We start from the raw sequence: 26977 nt of genomic DNA on the forward strand, positions 1-26977 counted from the left end.
GCACAGATATTACGATGGGATTAAAACACGCGTGTAATCACGTGTCACTTCCATCTGCGTGAAATAAGTAAGTACAAGCTACATCGGAAGTTACGGTAATTCGAATGAAACTTCGCGAAGATTAAATCCTCCCGACTGGTCATCATCGTTACTGAAACATTAATGCAGTTATCTCGTTGCGTGACAGCCTTTGAAAGGCGTGTCTCTCTGTGGATCGCCGTGGCTGATACAAGGAGAAGGGAAGAAAAGGATATCATAGAAAACAGGCCTAACTAGTTTTCGTAGTTTATAGTCAAGTTTTGCTTCGATCGTACCAATCCCAGAGGTAAATTCATTGATACAAGAAAACCAGCTGAATACGTATAACCAAGACGAATACTACTATCGATATAAATTGCACGGATCTTTCCCTCGTAACAGCGATTCGCGATCTAGAAACGAAATTGCTAAAAAATGCCACGGTACCGATCGTAATTTATAAACAACCGGAGATATTGCGTGGCTTAATTGGTTCAACCGAATCGATAAGTCAAGTCTTTTACTAGGAGCGATTCTAATTGCGTCCATTTTATATTTCAATGAAGAAACTGGCCCAGCGTATGTATGTTCTTATTGACCAAGGAAACGAGAGAAACTCGAATCTTTTACGGAGGAAGATGACGACAATGGGCAGCGCTGAATCGAGTTTTATAGTGTGTTGATGTTGCATGGTGACTTTACAGGATACAATAAATATTTTAAAGCGTCTCTCCGAGGGCTAAGAAACGTTGTTTAGAATCGGAGGAAGAAGCCCGTGACTCGTTATCGCGTTCACGGAATCGTCGGCTTACACGCGCCACGGCTATATTAATCGCGAGGGATTGGTCGTGTACGTATCGCAAGAAGAACAGCCCACGCGTGTTCCGTGAAAATAAGAATGAAGGAACGAAATATGAAGGAACGAAAATGGAGCGACGACAGCGTTATTTCGACGTCCGTAAAGCAATATCGCCGCGATGGTAAATTACAACGAGGAGGCGTTCTGCTGAGATGCGTTATAATTGGAGAATCGATGAACGCTGAAATTCAATCGATTTGATCGAAATTGATATGATATCGAGTATGAAAGATGTTTTAAAATTGACCGACCAAATAAAAGGAATATGACAATTTTTTTGCATAGATATCTATAACCATAATTTACGAGCAAGCACTAACTGTCGCGCAATTTTTATTCTACAACTCATATTGACGTAGTTATATTTATGAAGTCATCGCGATACCACCCATGACGAGTGTTTTAAAGTTGACCAATTAAATACGAAGTTTATAATAACTTGTTGATATCTGTGGCTTCGTTTATGCAGGCTAGTTATCTCGCAACGTATACAGTAGTTATGTATATGAAGTACAGTTCTTCGTGATACCAACGTGAAATGTGTTTTATGTATTTAGCAATCTAATTCTAAGCCTATATTAATGATTTCGATATCTATGGTTTATATGGTACGGCCGGTTATCGTATAATTTTTGCTCTGTACGCATATTGAAGTTAGCTACGTATATAGATATGTTATGAAATGTGATTCTTCGTGATACCACCATAGACGGTGTTTCAAATTGAGCAATCGAATATAGGAGTTTACAAGCGATAGTTTTTGAGATAAGTCTGGTTATCGTGCAATTTTTTTATTCTATATTATTTTAATGGTAGCCACGTATAAAGATACGTTTGCGAAATCTTTTTTCGTGTAAACTTCTCGTGTAAGTTCTCTCATGCTTCGCAATCCATGGACTTCCCAACCAACGTTCTACATATAATCCCGCTACATTTTCAATTAAAGATCGGATCATGTATATTACAAATAGATTTAGATCTGACTGTACAGTTTCAAACATTCCGTGAGTTCTTCGAAAGAACTAAGAAAGAAAAAGATATTGCTTTTAAATAAATTGAATCCTGGATGAGATAGCTTTTAACTTTTCATGAGAATGTGCTTTGAGAAATGTACGTGGTGACTAAGTAGATTTTAACCAGAAGCTTGCGCTCGATCTCTTAACAATATTGAATATCTCGAGCAAAGTTGGAATACATAAAAGTTGCAAGTAATATCGAAGATACATAGTTCTTTGTTCTTCACTCGAGAATCTTCGATTTTTTTTTAATATCGAAACACTTTTAAGCACATATATTCTCGAGCGCTACTTATTCTGCAGTTTTAAACCAATTCTAAAATACTCATACCTTTTGTATCTACAAACAACTTGTTACGATTATTAATCCAACTTTTTGAATTAAAATGGCTATTTATGTATTTGTCGAGCTAATAGATGTATGTCCATTTAGTATTCTTCATAAATATTGACCGAGCAGAATACAAAGGCATTACAATTTACATGACAACGTCCTATTACATATTTTCCATATAACAATATAGAAACAAAAAATTTTTACGATGAGAATTTGCATACTTTCGCGACTCACTGTAGGATTCAAACACAAAATAGAGGCTAACGATCGAAATTGAAACTTAAACTAACCCAAATCCTATTCTCCGCTCGAATCTCGTATTCGCGGCCCGCCAATGAGGGTCTGTTTCGAAAGAAAATACGGAGCAGCCGATGGAAGAAGACCGCGGGGAAAATGGTGCGGACACGTGGTGAGTGCAGGGAACAGAAAGTTACGCTTGCACAATCCCATCGCGTCGCGGTGGCGGGCAAGGTGCTCCATATTCTATATTTAAAAGGCGCACGCAGGCCACAGCCTCTCTCAGCTGAACACGTGCGTGTGCGTGAGTACGCACGCGCTCGTGCTCTCTCACCCTCACGTACTCGCGAGGTACTTGCGCTTCTCTCGTCTCGTGACCGGTCGCATTTAAATTTACCAGCGATGCGCGTCGTCAGGGCGCGTTTCTCGATGTGTTCCGCGCTCATGATACCGAGCTACCAGAAGGAAGAGAGAAACAGGATAGAACGTGCACGAGGAAAGAGAAGGAGAGAACGAGTAAAGAGGAAAAGAAGGAGAGAACGAGTAAAGAGGAAGAGAAGGAGCAACGAGAGAGCACGCCTCTGGAAATATACGGGACGATGGTCGATCTCGTTTGTTTCCGGCTGCTCTACTGCGGTGATTCGAAACGCGGCTGTAACGAGAACCTTAACACGTCATGGAGGGGCAAGAGGATTGCCGAGGAGATCATCCTGGTTTCTATTTTCTACCCGAAGAGCCTCGAAATCGTTCGCATCGACGACGAGAGGTGATACGACCCCGTGGTGATTTCGGAAAGAGAATCACTCTCGAATCCAACGTTGTAATTTACGAGCGTGTAAAGGAGACACCGCGAAGATCCCGCAAGGAAATCTCCGCCTCTCTTTGTGAACCGATGCCATATGCCATGTACCAAACATTATTTACGAGAATCACTTTGATACTTCTAAAAATCCTTTAGAGTTTAAAGTATCTTATATATATATATACGGTAGATATACAGAGATATATAATATCTTATATATATATAGTAGTAAATTGAAGTTTAGGTATATGATTTAAGAGATATTGTTATCGTATACCGTTCAACAAATAGAAATAAAAATAGAAATAGAAGTTACGAAGAAATGTGTAAGTAATCTGGATGTAAAATCATTACTCTCTCTCATTCCTTTTACGTTTTATAATTAATGAGGTAAAGTATTACTACTTTATAGAGTACATGTAGTATAATGAGATTTAAGAGATTCGATACAATGTCTCGCTCGATGATCCGATTTGAATCTTCAGGATTCCTTCTCATGAAACACTTAAAGACTTCAATAAATAATTTAGTACGCGCTACAGAGAATAGACGTAATGCGAGACATTGATCCATGATTATCGAAGATCAGTTTCGTATTGAAATAAATATTTTCGTGTTTTTCAACGAAAGGATCGGGTCTAGAGAATCCATGTTGATTATTTATCTGATATTGTATGATTTATATAATATTTTTGCTCCTCTCAGCGGCCACTATAAGTTCAGATTGAGTTACTACGAGACTCAGGCTTTTGTTTGCAGCATCCTATGTACTCCACGAGGAGGAAACATCGTTGTATGCTATTCGAAATAAAGATTCCAGTTACATAGGTTATTATTAACTAGATATATTATGAAAATATTTAGATCAACTAGTCTACCGATAATATTGATATCGATCTCGTCAATAGCACAATTAGCTCAAGGACCGAATAAGATACTCATATCCCCTCGATACGTAGTCGAAACCCGTCTAGGTTCGCTGTCTTGTGTTATTCTCGAAATCGTGGAAGATAAGCGAGTCGAGCCAGTGTCCAATCAAAGCTTCTTGCTTCTTCCGCCTCGCAACGTCACGGCTGTTTACGATTATGTGCGTCATGGCTAGCACACCCACGTAAGCACCGGGCAAAAAGCGAGTCGCATAATGGCAGGCGAGTAATGATTCTCACCAGCCGGCGAGTAACGATCCGATGGAAACTTACGACCGCACCGGGGATCCCCACCTAACCAAACGAACGTAACCGCATAATTGTACGGTTCAACGTTTCTCGACGAATGCCATCTGTTGTCGGCCAGAAAAACGTCTCGTTACTTATTACGATCAATGTTTCTTTGATTCGTCGTGGATGTTATCCTGTTTTACGTCGTTTTTGCGCTTTAAATTTTCTTTAAAACCTTCTGCATAGGTATTCTAGTGGTTGAAAGTATCTGACGACGTTGCATGAGTAAGAAACCGCGATCGATTCCGTTAGATGTTTGTTAAACAGCGTAATCAACAGAGGAAGCTATATGACGTAGAATACATAATTGGCTATTGATAGCGTAAATTTATTTATAGACAGCTACGACGTTACGAATTGTGAATTTTTATGACAAATGTCATTTGTCGGGCAGAAAAACGTCTCATTACGATTATCCCGTTCTAGACCGTTTCTTCGCGTACTATTTCCTACAAAACCTGCGTAGAGAGTTTGAAAGTGTTTGACGATGTTGGATGAACAAGGAATTGGTGTAATTAACAGCGGAAACTTTTTAGAGAAGAATAATTGCTTGTTAATGGTGTAAATTTTTTTATTCGATTATTATATAATGATATTTGAATTTCAATGGTAGTGTCGATCACAATTTTGATCGGCTCATAATGGATTTATTGTTTCATAATCGACACGTTTCTAGTGTTTACGCATAGCACATTGGCTCCACAAATACGGGATAATTACACAAACGATATAGAATCGCGTAAATTGACGTCTACACGGAATGTTTGTTTTCCCGTATTAGATAATGCCGCCCTGCTACTCCGATATTTGATCAATCGCTGTTCGGTAATCAAACATTTGGCTAATATTTCTGACTGAGTTCAAATCGCAATTGATCGGGTAGCCGCGGCGGTAATTCTGTCACTTTACAGAGTCAATAATTTCATAATATAATATTAGTCTAAAGAAATAACGTTCTAACTCGATACCCTGACTATCTTAACCCTTTCCGAGTGAAATGTTCTTCAAGCTGAAGAAAAAGAGGTTCAATTTTTCATTCGTCAATTATTACTGACAATAAAGACACATATTTCTAATCTTTTTGAAAGAAGATCGATTTTTCTTTTGTTAGTAAAATGTACATTGTATTCGTTATAGTATTTGATAGATAAAACATATATCTGTTCAGATCGCGGTACAGTAATAAGATTTTAAAGCACAATATCGGGCGTGAAAGAGTTAAATTGTAAATGTTTTCATTTTTACAATCAAGCTAGTTCTCTAAATTTAACTCTGCACGACGCCGTCTGAGTCATCGGATAAAACGATTCTGTTTTTTAAACGTTCATAAAATATTTTTCATGAAAGGAAAACGATGTCAATAATTCGTATGCAGACGATGAAATGTCTGCCAACCTCAGTCACAGAACAAGAACGATGAGCTCAACTTGTTCTGGCGTAATGTTGGAAAAACGTTGGAATCGATATTAGCCTATCCGAGCGTAAATGGGGTTCCATTGGCTGGAGCAGTAAGAAACGCAAATGCGGCACGCATTAAGAGGCCTGGGGCAGCGCGTGCTTTAATGTACGCGAGTACGCACGCCGTAAGTGGTTCCATAGGAACAGCCGTAAAGGAAAAACAAGCCACGATTTCATGACGTTGTCTCGGATATACGGCATCATTTAACCCCTCTAACCCGCAGTACATCCTTCGACGAGGAGGTTCCATTAATGGGCCGCGCCTATAACTCGAACGACGTTCGGATTAGAAAGACGATAGGTCTCTTCCCTCGTCCTAATTTCTTCCATTTCTTTTTATATATTTTCGTTTTTAGATTCTATGTTGTATCGTTTCCTTGTTCTTTTTTCATTTCGCTTTACTTGAAAAGAGATATCGCTCGGAGCGAGGTCTGTCGCGATGTCGTGACGCTTGACGTATGGTCTGGCACGAAGATATACCGTTGCTGGAATTAATTAGAAATACGTGTAATCCAGTAACGAAGCATTTCTTTTTCCACTTAGTCCTCTTTTCTTTTTCTCTTTTTTTTTTGATCCTTCCTCGTCGTGATCGACCTGTACGCGAGTAACTGGTATCGCTGTGAGTTCGTTAAAATGTCTACGGTTGCATCGCAATGACAAATAACTAGAATTTCTGTGTTGTTTCTCTCCGACGGTAATCGATGGCATTTAATGATTGTAAATTTTATGCGCGACCTTTGCTTAGCCGTCGCGGTTCTGCATTAAAAATAAATTAAGTTGGAAGATACCAAATATGATATTGGATACTGAGCCTTTCTATTCCGTTCCAACGAAACGAACGCTCGAAAATATCCGCAGATTTCGGTAAGTAAACAACGGATTTTCGTATACCCTTCTCAGTTAAAATTTCTTAATCAGTATTTTTCTATTTTTCAAGATATATCGAAATATTCAATATTTCTCTATTTTTTAAGTAAAGTCATATATTCTATAGACTGTTAGAAAATACAAAGGAAATAATATTTCAGTTTTCTTCAACTTTCAAAGGTGATAAATAAGAGATTTCAATCAAAGAATACTCGAAAGAATTATCGACGTTTTTTTTCTTTCGTCGAAAATATTTTATGTAACAATTGGATATTGAACAAACAAAATCGTTTTGTCTGATGACTCAGACAATGTCGCGCTCGAGTCAAATTTAGAGAACAATAATATTTCAGACAAGCAAATACCGTCGTCATTAGCACATAGTAATACGACGAATTATTGTTATAACCGTGATGCAACGCGCGTTCCATGGTACCAGTTTACATACAAAACACCGCGACGTATTTACCAGGCTGCGTAAAAACGATATAATGAATTATTCTTTTAATTAACTTATTTTTGTCCAAGCAATCACCTCCGTCTGTATTCTGAAAATCATGCACAATTACTACATGAAATTCTTATCCCACTCCCTACGATTGAATATTCCGGTACACGCGAATCCTCTCTACCGTAGTAGGTCGATAAATTATCCGTACTGACTCATTTCTATCGCCAACGCATCGAATCAGCCTCTGTGGTCCATTTCACAACTTTCTATACGCTTACGCTACGTTCTAGCTACACGCATACGACATTGTGTATCAAATAATTCGATCGATCCCTGTAATCAAACTGCCATTTAATAACAAGTCCCTCTTGCATAATTAACCAATTTTAATGAGATTTTGCAAATCGTAAATTATCAATAGGCACTAATAAATTTTCTTATATAACTGCAACAAGTTCGGTGATAAATCCAATAGAATTTACAATCAAATCCTATAAATTACAGCCGCTCGCGCGATTTTGTAAAATTACAAAAGAAAAGTCTATCCACCACTTAGAAATAGTAATTTGTCAATATATTTATTTATTATTAACATATTAGTAATATATTGTTAATTAGTAAATGCAGAAGGATCCAGATCGAACGATTCAGAAAAACGAATGGAAAAAAGAATTTTTCGAACCGTAGCCGTGACGGTGTCAAATTTAGACAGCCGTAGTATGTACATCTGTCGACTATAATATCCATTGACTCGTCCCCGTAAGTAAGTACCCCGTGAACACAAACAGAAGCACAGAGGCGTCAAGAAGACGCGCGTGTAACCCGCATACACCCGTGTGTGCGTGCACACGCATCACACACGGAATATGCGTGTTGTTGGTCGCTAGTCTTAAAATAAGACCGGCCACCGCACCGTAATAAATTCTGCGTGCCTCCTCCTCTCGCGTATCGTGCGTACGTGTCTACTTCTCGAAGTGTCAGCCGGAGAAACAGAGAGGGAAAGAGGGTGGCAAAGAAGGGATGGAGGGAGCGGAGTATAAAAGAGAAAAAAGAAGAAAGAAGAAAAAAGGGAGCTGCGAAAGAGAGAAAAGAATAGAGTGAGTCACACATTGGAGGGATCGAAAAGACGGCGGACACCCGCCCCTCCCTCCTCCAACCCTATCTTTTCGAGTGCGCACCAGAAGCACGCGCGTTACTTTATAAATGTGCTCGCCAGAAGATGTTGCTATATATGTTAGCGTGTAATTCAAGAATTCGAACGGCGACACACGCTGTTGCTCACGACTCACGACACACGAAATCCGGAGAAAGCTGGCGAAGAAACACGGACGCGAGGATCGTTTTTTAATTTAGATCCGATGCCATGTGTCACGAGGATGTGGCTTTGCTTCCCTCCGTTGTGAGATAGTATTACGAGAAATTAGGATAGTTTTTGTTTCGTATGCATCAAGATCACGGATTCGGATTAGATTGCTTTTGCTGTCTGCAATTTATTCGCCGACCGGCTCTCCCGATAGGGAGGTTTTGATAAGGTATACGCGCATCAGACAATCGCTTTACGCTGCCGCCAAATATCCTCCAATATTGTCGTGCAATTATCGTCGACGAGCACACAACAGTCCCTTTGTTCCCGGTTTCCTTTACCACTGAGTCACACCGGTTCAACAAAACGCCGCTTTTTCTGCCGGCTGACATCCACACCGGTCGTCACGCTGAAATTTCTGGAACATTTTATCCCCGTCGTGGCTTTTGCGACAATGCATTAACATTCTTTTATTCAGCCGTTTCCAGGGAACACACTTGTCGAGTTTCGACTCGAACAGAGAGCTCATCCTTCGATTCTTTCTTCGTTTACCGTGCTATTACTTGCTGGAAATACTGAGCTGAATCACCTTCGGTGGCAACGGACTCTTAAGTCCGTCCCAATTTTTCTTTTCCTCGTTCAGTTTAGCTGGTCGTCGAAACAAATACCGGTATCATGGTTTCGTTAATCTCACGGTCGTTACTCATCGTTTTTAATTTCGAGAATTTTACCTGAGTCACTTTCACGCAGCATCCACCCACGGTATGTAACAGTACACGTATACAAGTGCACGTTACACGGTCGTTCTCTCTTTTACCCACTTTGTTCCTCCAGCGAAATGAATTGATCATTGAACTGGTCACGGTGTTTTTCGTTCCAACTCGGTTATTCATTCCCGAACGTAATTCCGCGCCATTGCATCATACGTCGTTCCTAGAACACCTGGTCGGCACATCTTATCAGGAAATCTTATCGAAATCGTACACGTTAAATTTAACCGCGGTAGATTAACCCGTTCGTTTCGTGATCGCTACGGGAATAAATCAGAGACTCGTATCCGCGGTTGCCCGACCGCGTGTTCAACTATCATAAAGAGAAGCAGAGTCTTTTGTAACACGACTGTTTGTATATTAAATATAAGATTTTTTCTTCCCCTGCACTAAATCTCAATTTCCGCCATGGAAAGCGAGAACAACAGTTACATGAAACGATAGGGAGTCGCGAGCGTGAAATAGACGCGTGCACGTATAATTACGCTGGCGTACACCTACGTCGCGTGGACATCGTGTAACGATCCGTTAATAACGTTACCGTTAACCACGCATTAGTGGTCACCTCGGCTATTTGCATATCGGATCGGTAATTTCCATCTGACGCCAAGAGAAACGAGAGAGGAGGACGCGTGTTGTGTACCAGTTTGCGTGTAACGTACAGCAGCTAGCAAAAGTATTTACACACACGCCATAAGAAATTTGTATTTGTAAATTGTGTGTTTACATTAAAGATATTGAAATTTCATTAGTATTGTGATAGGGTTACGTGTCTACTGTTATGATTATATCGGTAAAACTTAAATCTAATCTGAAGATATATGATAAATATGTATTTAGTAAAAAGAAAAAGATACTAGAATACAGCACGAATAACTGAACTATGCCATAAGTGTATATAAGTGTATGTATAAGTGGATAATAGTTTGTTTAAATATTTTTGCACTTATTGCTATGTACTTGCATTACCAGATTTGTCTCGAAATTTACCAATGTAATAATGACATTCGAATGTCATTACAGTGCTAATGAAATATAAAAACGTTTCGTTTAACACACGCAATATATTCATAAAATGTTTCTACAAGTGTTCGAATACTTTCGTGAGCAACTGTAGGCGAAACACACACGGCTGTATTAAACGTGTGGCCCGTCTACTAGATACCCCTTGCTACGGCATCTATGTGCGCCATTACGGAGAACCCGTGTGGCGGTGATTTATCCGGCGCGGTCGAATCGAAAACGTCCTCTTGATTCGAAATGAATATACACATACACATAGGTACGTAGTCGTGGCGTGAATTTAAAATGCGCGGAAGATCAATCTGACCGATAACTGAAATAACAGTACGTTCCTCTAGTAACTATCAATTACCAGTTTGCTATGGATGCTGCTGTGGGAACGTTCGAGGATTAGACATTCGAAATATGTATCTCTCATTTTTTTCTCTTTTCATGCTCTTTCCTTGTCTTACGAGTAGTGGTATCTACTGTTGAGAGGCTTGTGATATTTCGGGATATTACGAGATGAAAAGGATAATTTCTGGTTACACGTTGCTGAATATGACCAATGGTAAGAATTATGGAGATTTTTAGAAAAAGACTCTAGGAAGATATACATATATATATATATATTATGCCTATTATGCCTAGAGTATATATGTATTTAGCATAGATATGTAATTTCATTTTGCAGAAAGTTCTTAGTGTATCGATTCGTCGATACAATTTTATTTCCAGTTCGGTGTCTCGACGCGGATTGCATCTTCTACCGAGTGTCTTCATATTTTAAAATATCTTGCCTCCCACCGACTGGCCGGCACATCTAAATATATACATACGGTTGGTGCTCGTGTCAATTTGCGGGAACACGGAATGCACGGAGACCAGGGAGCGGAGAAACGGAAAGCTGGACGCGCGCTTTCCTGTGTGCATGTCCTCACCAAGTCTCTCTTCTCACGCGCGTATTTAATTTCCAGGCGCGGCTCATCGTCGTCAACGTCGACGAGGGTCGTTCTTCGCCCGTAAACGTGCTCTCTACGCCTCTAATAAGCCTTCGTATTCTCGTTTTTCGTTAATGCGGCGTCTATGCACACGGTGCACTCGCATTACGCTTAATGTCGCACGGCCACAGCAGTCGTGCACATGCGGCCAGCAAATTATCGCCGGTATATTATTGTGCTGCGTGTGCGTATAACGTGTTCGTCCCGTCCTCTTTCGACGTTCGTCATTTTTTTTCCTTTCTTTTCTTTCATTCTGCTCCTTGTTCGGTTCACTGTTCGTCTCTATCTGTATTTCGTCGTACTCTGTCTCTTCCTTGACATGTCTCCCTTCCTTCCTTCATTTTTTTCTCTGTTTTCTGTGTTTGCTCTCTTTCCAACTGTGTAACGTGGAGTACAAGCCAAGCGAAATGACGATGGCCGCGCGTGTACCGAGAGACACATTATACCTCCGTGTATTTTTATCAACGGAAGTGCGTAGTTGTACGTGCGCGCATTCCTGCACAGCCTGCGCCTGGAAAAGCGACGCTGAAGAAGGAGGGAGCGTGAAACGCGCCGCGTGTACAATGTACATGCGTGTATTTCTTGTTCCCGCCATTGTCGTCGGCACACGCGTCTCCCTCCATGCATCCGCTTCGTTCATTCCGGTCTTTCTTTGTCTTGCTACGTACGATTCTAGACATTTGGAATGATTAGATTCCGTTACTAGGAAGTCACGCAGTTCAGAATTACTCTGAGTGAACATCAGAACTCTGTTTATACGGATCTGTCAAGGAGTAATAGCAATTCAGCAATTCTTCTCACCACGCGTCTCTCTTGATGCGTCCACTTTGTAGATTCCAGTGTTTCTGCGTTTTACGTTTATTTTACGTTCAGTCTTGGTGTTGGAACGATTTGGATATAATTTGGGATTACTCTGAACTAGAACTCTATACGAATCCGACAAAGATTAAAAGGAATTTGCCAATTCCTTCCACTGTCCATGATTTTTCTCCGAGCAATAAAGACTTTAGATAAGCGAATCCAATCGGCAGGAAAGAGATCGGTTAAACGAGAACTAATTAAAATTTCATTCCAATAAATGCAGTTCGGACAAACGAAGTGTCTATAGACAACGGACGTACAAAGAAGTTTATTGAATGCATTCAAGTATCGTTCGAATATCAATAGTCGGAGATCTTCCATCGTCCTCCAACGATTTCTTTCACAGGAATATCCAACGAATCACCCTGAGAAACCTATAATTGCGAGATAATAGTTTATCTAATTTCAATGAATATGATACAATTAAGTGAAAACTGCCTTAATTTTCAAAATAAAAATATTCACGCGATATAGATCCAGTAGCAGTTCTATGATACGTTCACTGGAAAGTACAAAAATTCTGGGAAAATGTATAAAAATATGGACTACCGCACAGAATTAAACAATGTATTTTCAAACGTTAAGGTCCCCGTTAGTATGAAAAATCCTCTTCGTTGGCACGACATCGCCTGACGAGTTAACGAAAAATTGAAAGTGGATTCGTTTAGGGGTGGCAAAGAGAAAGAGGGTAAACGCGTGGCGAAGTTTGATCGATACTCTGGCTACCCTCGAAGTTGCCTCGCGATTTGACTGGTTAACGCCAGGAAAGCTTAAAACATGCGTCAGTAAAACTCCAACTACCCAGATAAGAAGATAACGAAGAGTTGTGTGCACGCGTGAACTACTTGTCCGTGTATTCGTCTGTACAACGAAACTATATGCGTGGCCGGGGGACTGTAACGGCGAACGGACATGTTTCGTGAAGCCATGACGGCTGCGCGTTCACTGCATAACCGGATCAGAAACCATGCAATCGTATCTACTTTTCTGCTTACGCTTTAGTTGGGGTGCTTCGCCTACATGCGATCAAGATACAGCACCGACGCACGATTACAAGAACTTTTTTTTTTTCTTCAAACGCTCAACGGTACAAACTCTCGCCACCTTTTTCCTTCATCCCTCGACAAGGCGTCTTCGAGCCGTGAACGAGTAAGTTCACGAGCATCGAAATCGGTCTAATCTCCGCTTTAAATGACTAATATACGCAGGAAAGATATCCTAAGTTTGGAATAATTTGTACCTATTTAATTGGTAACCGAATATATTTACGTAGAAAAGATCGTGTAAGATTGGTAAATACGAAATACGAAAGGTAGTTAAGGAAATTTAGTAGCCGCCTATCTATGCGCATACTAATTCGACAAGTAAATGTATTCGAAAAACAATGGAATTTACATTTTTACTTGTAGGAGCATACATTTTTAATTGGATTGAAATTACTTAACGAATCACATTACACTTACGAAGTTTGCGTTAATATAATATATGTGTACATTTCCTAGATAAGTATATTTATTACGAATAATGTACATCTTTGTATATACACATATTTATTTGATTTTATAGTCTTGCACTTTCGCTAAAATCCTGCATAAATACATACATTAACCAGCAACATTCACTTTTTATCTTTAACTGTGACACATATAAATATAAACGATTTCACATGGACAAGATACAAGTGAGACGTTAGAGTTTCGAGGCAGATATAAATTTAGCGTTGAATCGTTAAGAGATCGGAGACCGTTGATCACGAAACGTAGTGGCACGACGAAGAGGAATTTAATGATAGTCCCCCCCCTTCCCTCGTCGTAATAATTCCTCTCATTTTTCCGCGTTAATTCTCATCAGCCGACGTTTTCTACGGATTCGCGTTAAAAGCACGATGCGAGATACCGCGAAACGTGGGAAACCTCTCGCCCGGTTTATTACGATGCTTTTGTAGTCACGCTCGCGGCGGTCAAAGAAATTTTCTTCGAATAGGTTTGCACAGGCTGTGCGACTCGGGTTCCCCGTGTGTATATCACATCGGTCGCGACTGCTACGGCCATAATTTTCTAGCCACCTGTGTGTGCAAGCGATCACGCTGGAATCCAGAGCGTCCGCTTTCTAAAAACCGTAAGTAATGCAAGAGCACGGAAGATCGTTCGATCGATTAAAGCGGTCGAACGAGAAGGTGCCGGGGAAGCTTCGTGTTTCTTTGCTTCGTGGATCGCTTCGTGATCGCGAGCTCGCGCGCGCGTATTGCCTTCGATAATTGATTAATGGAAATAAAGGAGAATGTATGAGACACAATGAAGGTGAACTAGAAGGAATAAACGGTTAGCTCCGGAATGCGCGGCATAATGTAAGCAATTACATCGTTTCTTCGTTTTTAGATCGCGACTGCCGATACCCAGGCCTACCGAGGAACTTGATGTGTTTTTAACGAGAATAAAATGGTAGCGAGATAGCGTAATAATTAATTGTTCGGTTATCTCGAATTTTATACGACACTGTCTTCGTTTCACTCGTCGAATATCGTCTTTAATGGATCGGAATACGATGGTAATTACTGCGTGGCATCCTTTTCTCTATTATTTGAACTTCAACTTGGATCTTTAATGCCTGGGAAAACGTACAATATTGATATCCGATGGAAATAGTGGCACATTAAAATAACATATCCCGGTCTGTTTTTAGATCACTATTGGTGAAACGTCGCTGAAAGTTATCGATCGAATTCGGCCCTCATTTTTACCCTCACTTTACGGTACTACTATGAAAAAGGAAATACGATGTTGAACTTTTCTTTTCTACCAGTTTTGTAATCGTGGGCATTCGGTACGAGTAGAAACTCGAAGCTTGAGCGATAATAAAAGGCTAAATGGCGTTGCAACGTGCGGAAGACTCGCCTTTAATCATCCATCGACGCGCTTGCAAACGTACTTTTCCCTGGTTGTTGACGGAATGCGTGCGCGAAATATAATTCCCGGCTCGAGGTGGCACGTCGCACGCGTATTATTACGTGTACGGCATCGACGTGTCTAATTACCTTCGATTCAATTTCGAAATTACGTTTCGATGGGAATTAATCTGCCTACATTCTTCCCTCACGAAAACACATTAGGAAAGCATTTAAAAAGAAAAAATTAGATACACACAATGGAATCTCTGTTATCAGAACATCGATTAGTAATCGATTAATGAGAAATTTACGAATAATCTACCTCGTACTTTACATCTAACGAGGAGAAAACAAATATAAGAAACTAGTAGATTATTCGAATAATTCAATGGTAGAATTCATTATCCTCAGCGAGTACGATCGTACGTACACATTATAATACCTAACAAAATAAACAAGAAAATAATTCCTAGGAACGAATCTTATTCTTAGTTGCGTTCACAAAAAGTATGAGTTTGTCACCCAGTCATGATTAGTTTGAATAGTCCATTATACGGAATTCCATTCTACATGAACTAAAGTATATGTATTTTACAACGATCGCGAAATATATTTTGGAAGGATGGCCTCTGTTTCGCTCATGTACGACGCACGAACATCCGTACAATTAATTATTGACCCGTTTTAATCGCGTTAGGTCTAATTAGTGGGGAGAGGGAGTCTCAAAGTTGTTAATTAAATTGGTTAATGCGATAAAGGAGACCATAGCGGAGTTCTCTTCGTTCCCTTTCTCTTCTCGTCTCTTTCGTTCCCCTTCTATTTCATGTCGGACTCCGTTCGTGTCTTTGTGTACCGCCCGCGCTATACTGCACCGCGAAGCGGAGAGAGATACTTTCAGCCACGGCGATTATTTCAATTATAGCGTGCAGCCTCAGGATCGCGAAACCCTTCTTCGTTGGTGTGTATATTCACGGTTTTGGAGCGAATAGCCGGCGTGACGAGTAAATGGACGCTCGCTTTTGCGAATGTTTATACCGCCCGATACGCTGTATCGTAATCCCATTCAGCACAGGCAGCTATAATAAGAGTTTTTCAATCGAACGTGAATTGTCAGAGTGTTCTATAATTCTCTTATATCCGTATCTTTTATTATCTGACGCGAATTTCGTGAAATTTCTGACCGTTTCTAGATAGTACTCTGGGAGTAATTGCTTTTAAAATAGAATTTTCTTTAATGACTAACTGCGTGCGTTTATTGGCAAGCTTCTGTTTACGAAAGTCGCGTTATGACTAAGTCTCTGTCGTGTTTAGATATTTCTGGCCTGTGTTTATGCTTTAATAACGATATTATCCGTTTATCATAGCTTTAATTATTTTCTACTTGGCATAAATAAAAAAGGCGTAGCTGTATCAAAGTTCGATTTTAATTCTGAATTTAACTTTAAATTATGAGAGTGTAGATGGTTGAATTTAAATTGAACAGAATATTTCAATATTCTTCTTCAGATGTCAATGTCAAGATAGTAGTAAGCAGCTAAGTACACTATAGTAAAGTAACACTATAACTACCGATGATTATAGTATACAATGTGTATTTTAATAAAAATCATTACAATAAAAAATCATTCAAATTCACAAAAGTGGAGTGTTGTATATTTATAAAAGATAGTCTCAGAATTAACATCTCTCCAAGTTTCGCAAACTTAGATCCGCATCACTTTACAGCCTATAAAACATCCTCGAACTTCGAGAAACCTGCAGTCGAAAAATATCTCAGAAATCGATACGGCACAATTTTTCGGGGCAAATCAGTCTCGTCAGCCGGTCGCGGTTACTCCTTTCACGCGGCGAAATATTCGAAAGTAAAGAGAGAAAGAGAACGAGAAAAAAAAGAAGAAAATTCAACAGCGTCGAGTTTCAACCGGTCAACACACCGGTCGATATTACAAAACCTGGAACGATTATAACTCGCAACGGGTAAATCGATAGTGGCGATCGACAATAATAAATATTCTCGTGGTTCCCCCCTGCGCTTTTAGCGTATCACTGATTCGAAACGCATCGTGTCTCGATAATCGAACCGGTGAGATATTCCAGTTTATGCATACCGGCCATTCTCGTTCATTCCTCTCGCGTTCTTGCGAATCCGTCGTTGTACGACACCTTTGGCCGCGAATCGTGTCGCCTCGAAATAACCGATGGTGGCGTTAGCGTTGGCAAGCTCTGGTAGTCATTAATTATAATTAATATCGATGCCGATAATGGCAAGCGCACCGTCGCCTCGCCGATCCGTATATTGCCGGGACATAGATCGGCGAGAACGCCTCTAACGTGTAAGTGCGCGCTATATATGTCCATATAAATTTCCATCTTCCATCGAGGATGATCGTTCCTGTTATACAGCCACGTTTATACAAGTGGTCAATTTGTAGGTTAGTTTGCTTGTTGGCTGCGACTATTAAAAAACAGAAGAATATAAACGACGAAGATGCACCACATAACGATAGAGGAAGAGAAAGAGAGAGCTAATGTGCACGGTATAGCCCATCCGAGTCGTTAAAAGCTACACGAAAGGTATCGTCGACGTGGATTAAATGTTGCTCGTTATACGTGTCGTGGTTGTAAATCGTCGTTGTAAATCAATTGACCAGACTTGGTCGGACTGAACGACCTGATAAATAGGATTAACTGATTTACATGAACGAGATTCGTCCGGGCAGCATCGATCATAATCAACGCTCTCGATAGCGTAATCTAGAATTCATTTTCGTCAGCCATATAAGATTTCTTCCGACTCAACGGTCTTTTTTCTTTTTCTTTTTTTTTTTTTTTTTGTTTTCTTCTTTTCCTCACTTGTTCGCTCTATAGGCGAATCCATGTCAGCATCCGATTGTGATCCTGAGGGACGTTGCCTCGTCCGATATGGAGTCGTTGCTGCGCTTCATGTACCACGGCGAGGTTCACGTGGGACAGGAGCAGCTGGCTGCCTTCCTCAAGACGGCGCAGATGCTTCAGGTTCGGGGGTTGGCCGATGTGAACAGCGGTGCTGCCACAGCGAAAATTCCACCTCCTTCGTCGTCTGGTGGAAATAACGGTAGTGCACCGGTAAATATGAATTTTAATCTTTGAAATATTAAACTTAGTTTTAAATCGACTATCTAGTGTAATAACTGAGGGATATTTGATTTTCTCAGGCGACACCACGCAATCCGTGGCAAGATAACGGCAGGGGAGAATTGAACGAGGGTGCTTTGAGTCCTCCACCAGAGAAGAGACCTAGAAGTTATAGTCCACCGTTGGGTAACCACGTGGAGCAGAAAACTGACCTGCAGGAATCACTTCTGGGACAGGCCCTGGAAGGAGGACCCACGATACACACGACACCTACAAATAATGTACAGGTAGGAAGGAATTGTAGCGGCACAAGAGTTAGAATTTGCTTCAAACTATGCTGTTGTTTTGCTTCGGAGTATCAAGACCGTTAGGTCACAGGTATTGTAAGGAGTTATGAACTCCGGGCAAAACAACGGCGCCGCTACAGGTAACCGTAAAACGATACGAATTTGAATCTTTTAACTTTCTTCTGACGATTATAAATAAATCACGAATGTGATCGCAAGCGATTTAGTATAAACTGTGACTAAAGGACTAAGTATAGATATCGTTTCGCGACAAGATCTGTTTTAAATAGACTAACGAATACACATTTTGGTAAACTCATTATTCGATCCCCTGCAGAATGTTACCTTGATTGGATCAATCCTTTTACAGTTTTACAGTGTTTAAAAATCTGCGAGTTAAGTTTTTTGAAAATATGTAGTCTGTAAATTACAAAATACGTGATTTGTTCTTTTCGATTTGTTAGTGCAATTTTCACGTATTTGTATATGATCCAATAATACAACCGTGTTTGTGATACCACTTTATTATACTGTCAGAAGATTAATAGTCTTAAATGAGATTTATGAAGACTGGATAAGAAAAGTGGAATTATTATTGGTTACAGACGCAGTCTACCGGCGAAGAATCAAACTCAATGTCAGATGAAGAGGAGATGTCGAATAACGAGAGTATTCTGAATTCCGTGAAGACGGAACCAAGCGACATTTTAAATGATTCTATAGAACACCATCGTAATTCGTTTCCTACGGCGCTCTTGGGAATACCAGGTAATTCAACCGAAATCAATTCAACTTTTTTTGCTCTTTATAATGATTTCTAATTGACGGCCAAAGAATAATAGCGCTGTAAGTCGAGATTTTGAAAATTCAAATTCAATGTTAGTTGTGTTGTAATTTTATTCTCTGTCTGTGCGTTTTAACGACGTGAAAAAGCATAAGTAATTTTTTATGGTAGTACACGCAGAACATTATTTTATGAAAACTTGCAGTAGACTGACTTACACAACTACGACTCTCAGTCAACTAATCGAGATAGAAATGAAATGACGCCGAGTCGATTGACGTTAATTTCCTGCTTAGAGTTGACGGATGGTGTAAGACAATTGTGTGATTATGATCGTAATTGATAATTACAGGACTGATACCGGGGCCATCCGGGATCCACGCGGCGAATCAGGATCCGAATTACGGTAAGTGATCAGAGTCAACGATTCGATTTTACAGTTTATTACGATTTCGTAGCCCAAGACTATAGTATCCTCCCGTCGATTCCCTCAAGACTCTGGTCTCTCGTTGTTGCGTTGAATGCATGGAACTCTCGTACCTCTCACAACCCTGCATCCCCTTGCCCAACTTAACCCTTTTTGAAAAAAGAAAAAAATATAATAAGAAAGAATAATAATAACGATAAAAGAATAATACAGAAACATGGCGAGTAACAGCGTTATCGTGGAGCTACGTCTCCGACGGCTCTTCGAGTTCGTTTACCGGAATAATATCGATTTTCCTCCGCAAAAAATGGTCTGCGGTCGTTAGAAACGGAATTGTTAGGGTTGCCATGCAAAGTCAAGCTCGACTCTTTTTAATCTCGAATTCTTTAAAACGACCCTTCTTCGAGGCTTACTAAAGCTAATTGGTCGGTCGAGGCGAGGTATGAATTCAATCGACTGTTAAAACTGTTTATGGATAAAAGAGAGGGTGGAGGTGTGGAAATGGCAATGAAGAAGGACAAAGTACACACGTTACCACATTCAGCAAACAGATAAAAATCTGATCGAAATAAAATTGATACCTGTGATATCTTGAGATTAAAAGAGTGAAAAATACATTTACAAAAAAAAAGTAGAATGTAATCTACGATTGGATCATAGATATTCAGGGAAGTAAAAAAAACACACACACGGATTCGGGGGCGGGAAACAGTGTGACAGGAATGACAAAAAAAAAAAAAAAAAAAAAAAAAAAGAAGTAAAACAAAAAATGTTAAAAAAAAAGAGATAAATGAACGGAACGGGAAACGAAGGGCTGTGGGAGAACGGAAAAAAATTGAATAGTGTTTAAGGGATCGTACGAGGTTGGCTGAGGACTGACATTGGCTGGTGGTTCCAGGGCGATGGCAGCCCTCTGGAGGAGACGGTTCAAGCTCGAGTTCCGGTTGGTTGCCGGGTACGTCCTCCGCGAGGAACGACCACACCGGGTCTGGAACTTACCAGAGCGGAGTGCACAACTCGAAAGGTCAGGACCTGTCTTCTCTGCTCCAGCAGCATCATCATCACCATCAGCTCCACGCCACCAGCCAAGCGTCGCAGCAACACGCCCTAAATGCCTTGAACTCGCTCAACTCCCTGAACAGCCTGAATACCGAGCAACTGACGATGATGCATCAGAAGCTGCAGAACAATCTTCAAACGTTGCAGCAACAGCAACAAACGGCCAGCGCGAAAAACGAGCTCAATCTGATGCTTCAATCGTGCACCAAGGAGAAGATTCAAGAGAGCATGGCGTTGTTCCATCAACAGACTCATCGTCGGTTTCACCAGCAACAGCATCATCAAACCGACAACACGAGCCAATCTGGAAAACCAAAGTGTCCGGAGTGCGGGAAGATCTATTCGAACAATTCGAACCTCAAGCAACACATCGTGAACGTGCACACAGTTCAAACCGAGTACGTCTCCTGTCACGTGTGCAACAAGCAGTTCAAGACGAAACAATACCTCCAGATACACCTTCTGTCGATGCATGGTATCCGGAAACGGAAAAGTTACCCGTTGTATCAGATGCAGACGCAGATACAACAGCAACAATCGTCAGGTGGCCAAGTGTCTGGCGGCCAGCAATCGCAGCAACAATATGCGGCACCGGAAAGATGGTCGAACGAGGACAAACAGTGATCGGAACGCGTGTCTTGCGTATCGTTGATCGATCAAAGAATTGACGAGACACGCGTGTTTCCCTTGGACGATGTTTAGGGCTGAAAAGAGAGGGGTCGATGAGAGTGGATGCTGGCAATCTGTATAGTTGACCCTAAGGAACTTTGACGAATAGCTGGGAATATTCCCGAGTAAGACAACTATGACCTCGCAATAATACTCGTAGTAGATGTACATATACACTATTGTAAAACTGCATAGGGAAGTTAAGTGTTTGTTCTTCGCGTAGAACATCCGTAGATAGATAGTTTTTCTCTTTTCTCTCTTCAATTTTTTTTTTTTTTTATTCATTTCTACCGATAGTTAGAACAAAAGAACGGAGGTGGCGATAGGCAGAAGGAGGGCGAAAGAGGGTGCTGATACGAGGATTGGCCGACCTATTTTCGTATTGTACCGCAGTGCGCAGCCAATCCTTCCAGGCAGCGATAAGTAAGCGCCCGCGATTGGCCGACAGAGACTTCTTGAAATTCTCGCCCGTATTCTTATCGGCATAAATAGTAGCGGACGAAGAAAGAAGGATGCGTCAGCCTCGTTTCGCGAAAAGAGAGAGAGTCATTCACGGGAAAAACGTCGATAGAACTGTATTCACCACTTTTGAGGATTCACGGCCTTTAAGAGGAACCGAGCGAATAGAGAATTCTAAAGAAATAGCTGAACCGGTGAAAATAACGTTTCTAATAGAACCGAATCTTATCGTGAATATTTCTCTTCTTTCCTCTCCCTTTTTTTTATTTGTTTTTCTTTTGAAATGAATCACATTTTTTTCTCTCTTTTTAACCGCTGATAAATTCTTTCGCTTGTGTCAGTGTGCAATTAGATTGACCGAATTACGACGGTGTATCTTTATAGGAAAAGAAAAGAAGAAATGGAGCGAATTATTTCCGACCGTGGCGTTAAAACGAACCGAATTCAGGGCGTAATATTCGCTTGTCTTTTAACGTATGTCTCTGCACAGGGTGCTTTTAAAATATTGACACGCGTGGCTAAAACCGGTAGCCAGAAATGCAGCGTCCCATTTACTCTCTGTCGCTTCCTCATCTTGACGCGTCACAGTTCGCCCTGCAATCGTATGTAAATGTGTGTCCGCTTGTGTACGTCTCTCCCTGTGTGCATTTTCAGAGGCACGAACGAAACGAGGCTCGGTACCACACATACGTACACACGTCGAATGCCCGCGCACATTTAGGCTCACGGAATTACGAGGCAGAAAGAGATAGACTGGCTTGTATTGATCTCGAGGATTCAACAAACAGCACCTACTGCCTCCCGCTCCTTCCTCTCTAACTTTACCTTACTCTTCACCCTCGACCTCACCCTATCTCTCGTTTCGTTTTCCACGTGTTCCATAGGATTCAACTTGTCTCTCGGACAGAGTTTGATGAGCCCCTCCTTCTCGATAGTTTCTGAGCCAGCTTGTTAGCAGACGTTTGCTTCAATTCTCCTCATTTTCCACGCGAATTAGATCTGACACGGTGAATTTCAAGTTCGTTTATTCAAATTGCATTTTTACGATCGGTCACTTTCAGTTCTACTCGAGATAGCAGATAGCAGATATGTATATAAGAGTTTATTTTGTATTTTCTAAACTTAAACTGCAATATCACGCGAAAAAGGCTTTGCATTACGGTATATGTGATATCAGGCCGATCTATACCATTCACGGATCGAATCGTTAACAGTGTAAGTGTGTTGTCAGCGTCGAGCCATTGGATCAGGGTTTTTCGAGGGTGAGGAGAAGAAAGTTGCACAGGACACGCGATACAAGACCCTAGTGAGCGTGGGCCACGCGATGCTAGCACACGATCAGCCTATCACCCCTATTGCGAACCCCTGGCAAAACAAACCCTGCCGGCTTATCCAATTCCACGGCATTTCCACGAATCTCTTCCATCTCCTGTCTGTGCTACCCAACCCTGACGCTCGTAGTTCCGACGTAAATGGAGGAGGAGACTCGCATTTGTTCCAGCCACCCTCTCGCTTTCTCTCTTCGTTCATTCTAACCCTTCCTCCCACCCTTCGTTTTTGCCTGCGCCTTCTCCGTTTTTACCTTCAACCCGCAATCCCTGCCATTCAAGCGGTCGGTTAGATCGTCTTGTTCTTATTTTTTGGAGTGAAACTACGTCACCTTTGAGAGCCAGTGAGCATCTAAAAGCATTCGCCGCTTTGGTTTCAACCGACACCACGAGGAAATGGTTCTACTTCCTGCTGTCGTTAAAGATGATGGCTCGCTAGCATATGTCTTTCTTCCATTTTTGCTTGTTTCTTCGTTTTTTTTTTCTTTTTAATCTTACGTGCAATTAGTTTCGAGTGTCATCATCATCCTAAGTTTAACGATTGTCCTCGGTCAGGGGTATTTTGGATTTCAAACAAATGGGTTCAGGAAGAGTTTTTTTTTGAATTTTTGCATCTGTCGCTGCTTTTTGAAATATTTAGAGTCAAACAATTTGTAGATTTAACAAATTTGAATTCCTAGACATTCGGGTGAACATCGCAATTCCATCGAACAGAAATTTTTTTACATTGTTCACAAGTTTCTTAATGCTAGAATCACCGAAGGTGGAAGTATAAAATTGATAGCATAGAAATGAAAATAGAAGCTTTGAAGCAAAGCTTTATTCATATTCATTATCCAAAAACTCATTGAAATGCCCAAAAGTGCATCGTTATAAATCCACAGGTCTATAGAATTAGTTTGGTGATTTTACTGTTAAATAAATAATACTTTTCGCAATCCTCAATCACCACTCGAAACGCTCGAAAGGCTTTTTTCCGCTTTTTCTCCAATTTTCTCGCCATTACACGGGAAATCTCCACGTAAGCTGGTGAAATCGGCTCTCCATTCGCCGCTTCACAGATTACAGTCATCTATCACCCGGATTCGATCCGGATAACCTAACCGTCCGTTTCGGACTTCGCTAGATTCTTATCAACTTGATAAGTTTGTCTGATAAAAACGGCGTGTCTCTTCTATCGTCTAACCGACGTTCCTCGCCGTGTACGTAATATCTTTCGACATACATGGGGTGAATATTGGGAAGAACAACTGTGAGAGAAACTGCAGGGAAAGTATGAAAGTGATCGCGTGATTATCGTAAAGAATGAACGAAAGATCGGTTGTGTCACGCGCGTCACGTAGTTGAGGAGGACCACCGAAAAGAATAAGTTTTCCCGTCTTTAATTCCACACGCCTGCGTCTCGCATCTTACTTCTCCCTTGCTCGCTTGACGCAGAATACTGATTCTTCTCTTGGCCGAGAACTAAGGGTGGCATTAAAAGTTTCGTGGAAAAGAAGTCGAGCAAATAACACGCGAACGTATGATCGATTGCGTTCCCTAGGAAAGTGTAATCTGCCTTGGAAAGTGGTTGGGGAGAAGGGCAGAGCGGAGAGACAAAGAAGAGAGGAAGAACAGGAAATGAGATGGGATATAAGGATATTGTGGCCCACTTTGCCGTCGACGATCAGATACATAGAGGCTTTGGGGCTGGTAGAAAAAAGATGGCCACTCATAGAGGGCAGGGTAAGATCGGTAGAAGAATAAAAATGGGATTTCGTGCGATAAGCGAAACGTAGACCGTTGAGTTCAAATGTTTGCTCGTTGGATTCGCTTCTCCTTTTACCTCGTGGTTGCGTATTTTTTGGTCTCTGCTACTCTTTTTTTTTACTCCCTCTTACCAAGGTTCACCTTATCCCGATTTCATCCTGCTGGTTCTTCTCGTTTCTTGTCTCCTTAATGTTCTGGAATCCCCTTTTTCCTCGCTTTTACCCCTCGTGGCATCCACGTGTTGGCGGAACGTGCGCGAGGAAAGGGGATGATCGACCAAGCCGAAGGGCGGTTCATCCTATATTGCGTCGTCTGGACAAATGACAATTGCAATTCCCTTTTGGAATCTATCGCATTAGTTTGCTGTCCGGACGCAAAGTCGTTAGATCGCTGCGTAAAACTGTCTGTTCCTATCTTTTCTCCTTCTAATTTCGTTAACAAAGAGGGACAACGATAGAAACGCGGTGAAATTAAAGGATAGGATAAGGTAGAGTTATTTAGGTTAGAAGTATCTCTGAGTCCTGCTATGTTGCCTCGAAAAGAACGAAAAGAAGTTGAACATACACGAGTTTCAACTTGGTAATATTATTTTAGCTAAATTTATCGTAACTATATTTAGTTACTTAGCGATGGTATTGCGTCAGTTATTCCGGATTGACTAATTTCCACGCGTGTTTTCGTCGTGAAGAGTCATTAACAGAATTGACAGGAGGCTCCATTAACGTAAAGAATAGCAACGAAACTAGAGTAAAGAGTCACGAACGCCTTGACAGTGATATTCGTCTAGCTCTAACTTTTCCACGAGTTATGCGTCGCAGACGTTGCCACTCGAAATTACGAAAGTTTGGCGCGCCATCAAGAAAAATGACGAACGGAGAGTGCGCGCGGTTGGAGCGCGCGTGTCACATGGCGCCTTGTCCCTTTTGTTATTCTACTCGTGCACAATCCAGGTATCGCTCTTAGTCCCATCTTATCGATTCTTCCCTTTCAAAACCGAATAAAAAATAGAGGTAGGGGAAACTTGTCCGTCTCCCGTAGAGATTTCGTAACGCACGAAGAAAGAGGACACGATACGGTGGAATTAATTAAAGAAACTAAATCCCACCTCTTTTATGAACGGGGCGAGCATCTTAATTAAATTTCTCTCTAATTGATAACGGTGGTGGTCCTACTCTTCATGCACTTGGATACACGTATATCGGAGTTCATGTTATATAAATTTTCTAATTTCTGACCAGCATAGAATACATAGGTCTCTCTCTCTCTCTTTTTCTCTCTCTCTATGTGCAGGCATCGCGTACACCAGGCTTATTCCGCCTAGAGCGTATCGATTGTTCCGCGTCGAACGTAGAGGAACGATAGAATGAGATTGGATTTCACGGTTGCAGCAACGACGGATGGGGTGGTGGTGCAGCACACTTTAGCAGGAAGATTGATTAAGCTGCCGCAGCCACCGCCGCCCACGCGAGGTATATTAAAGACGTGACCCGACATAAAGGAACCCCCTTCGTCTTCAGCTACCATCCGTCTCTTTCTCTCGCTACATCCACCCCTATCTTCTCTCTGACCACATTGATTTTCCACGCCACTCTCCATCTTCTTCCTCGCTTCAACTTCCTTCTTCACCCAGTGATTTTCTCCACTGTAAACTCTCTTATCCTTCTCTTACTTCTCAGTTTTCTCGAACAAGTACAAACAAGTACGATGGAAGAAACGTTCCTTTCTCGTTCTCCTTCTCCTCGTCGTTGTTATCGTCTCGAGGTCTGCGGTCCTCTATCTATCGGGGACTCGTTGTTTACTTTAGCCGTAAGCTCGGGCTACCCGAAGAAGAAGAAGAAGAAGAAGAAGAAGAAGAGAGTGAGAGAGAGAGAGAGAGAGAGAGAGAGAGAGAGTTCTCTGGTCCTTGGAAAGCTTTGCAAGTTTGATTGAATTCCAACGAGTGGCCGGTATCAGGAAATGGACAAGTTGCTTCGAGGTCTGTTTCACCTTACCCGTCTCCGTCTCCTCACCCTCTT

The 26977-nt window shown here is 41.2% G+C and overlaps 1 protein-coding gene across 9 annotated transcripts in view; it reads left to right on the plus strand.

Moving 5' to 3' along the window:
* The window catches only part of LOC100740805 (protein abrupt), a 66154-nt gene that overhangs the window by 27306 nt on the left and 11871 nt on the right, over positions 1 to 26977 (plus strand). For 8 of the 9 annotated variants that reach the window (XM_033324448.1, XM_012393346.3, XM_012393347.3 and 5 more), the window contains 4 exons: positions 17955 to 18191; positions 18281 to 18487; positions 19093 to 19255; positions 19624 to 19677. In XM_033324448.1, coding sequence (XP_033180339.1) covers positions 17955 to 18191; positions 18281 to 18487; positions 19093 to 19255; positions 19624 to 19677 — 661 coding nt within the window. Of the gene's footprint in view, positions 1 to 17954; positions 18192 to 18280; positions 18488 to 19092; positions 19256 to 19623; positions 19678 to 20596; positions 21552 to 26977 lie in introns of all 9 variants that reach the window. The other variant, XR_002947868.2, reaches the window with a different exon arrangement.

The sequence above is a fragment of the Bombus impatiens genome, unplaced genomic scaffold (genome assembly GCF_000188095.3).
Source record: "Bombus impatiens unplaced genomic scaffold, BIMP_2.2 scf_2645, whole genome shotgun sequence".
In the NCBI taxonomy this organism is placed as follows: Eukaryota; Metazoa; Arthropoda; class Insecta; order Hymenoptera; family Apidae; genus Bombus; species Bombus impatiens.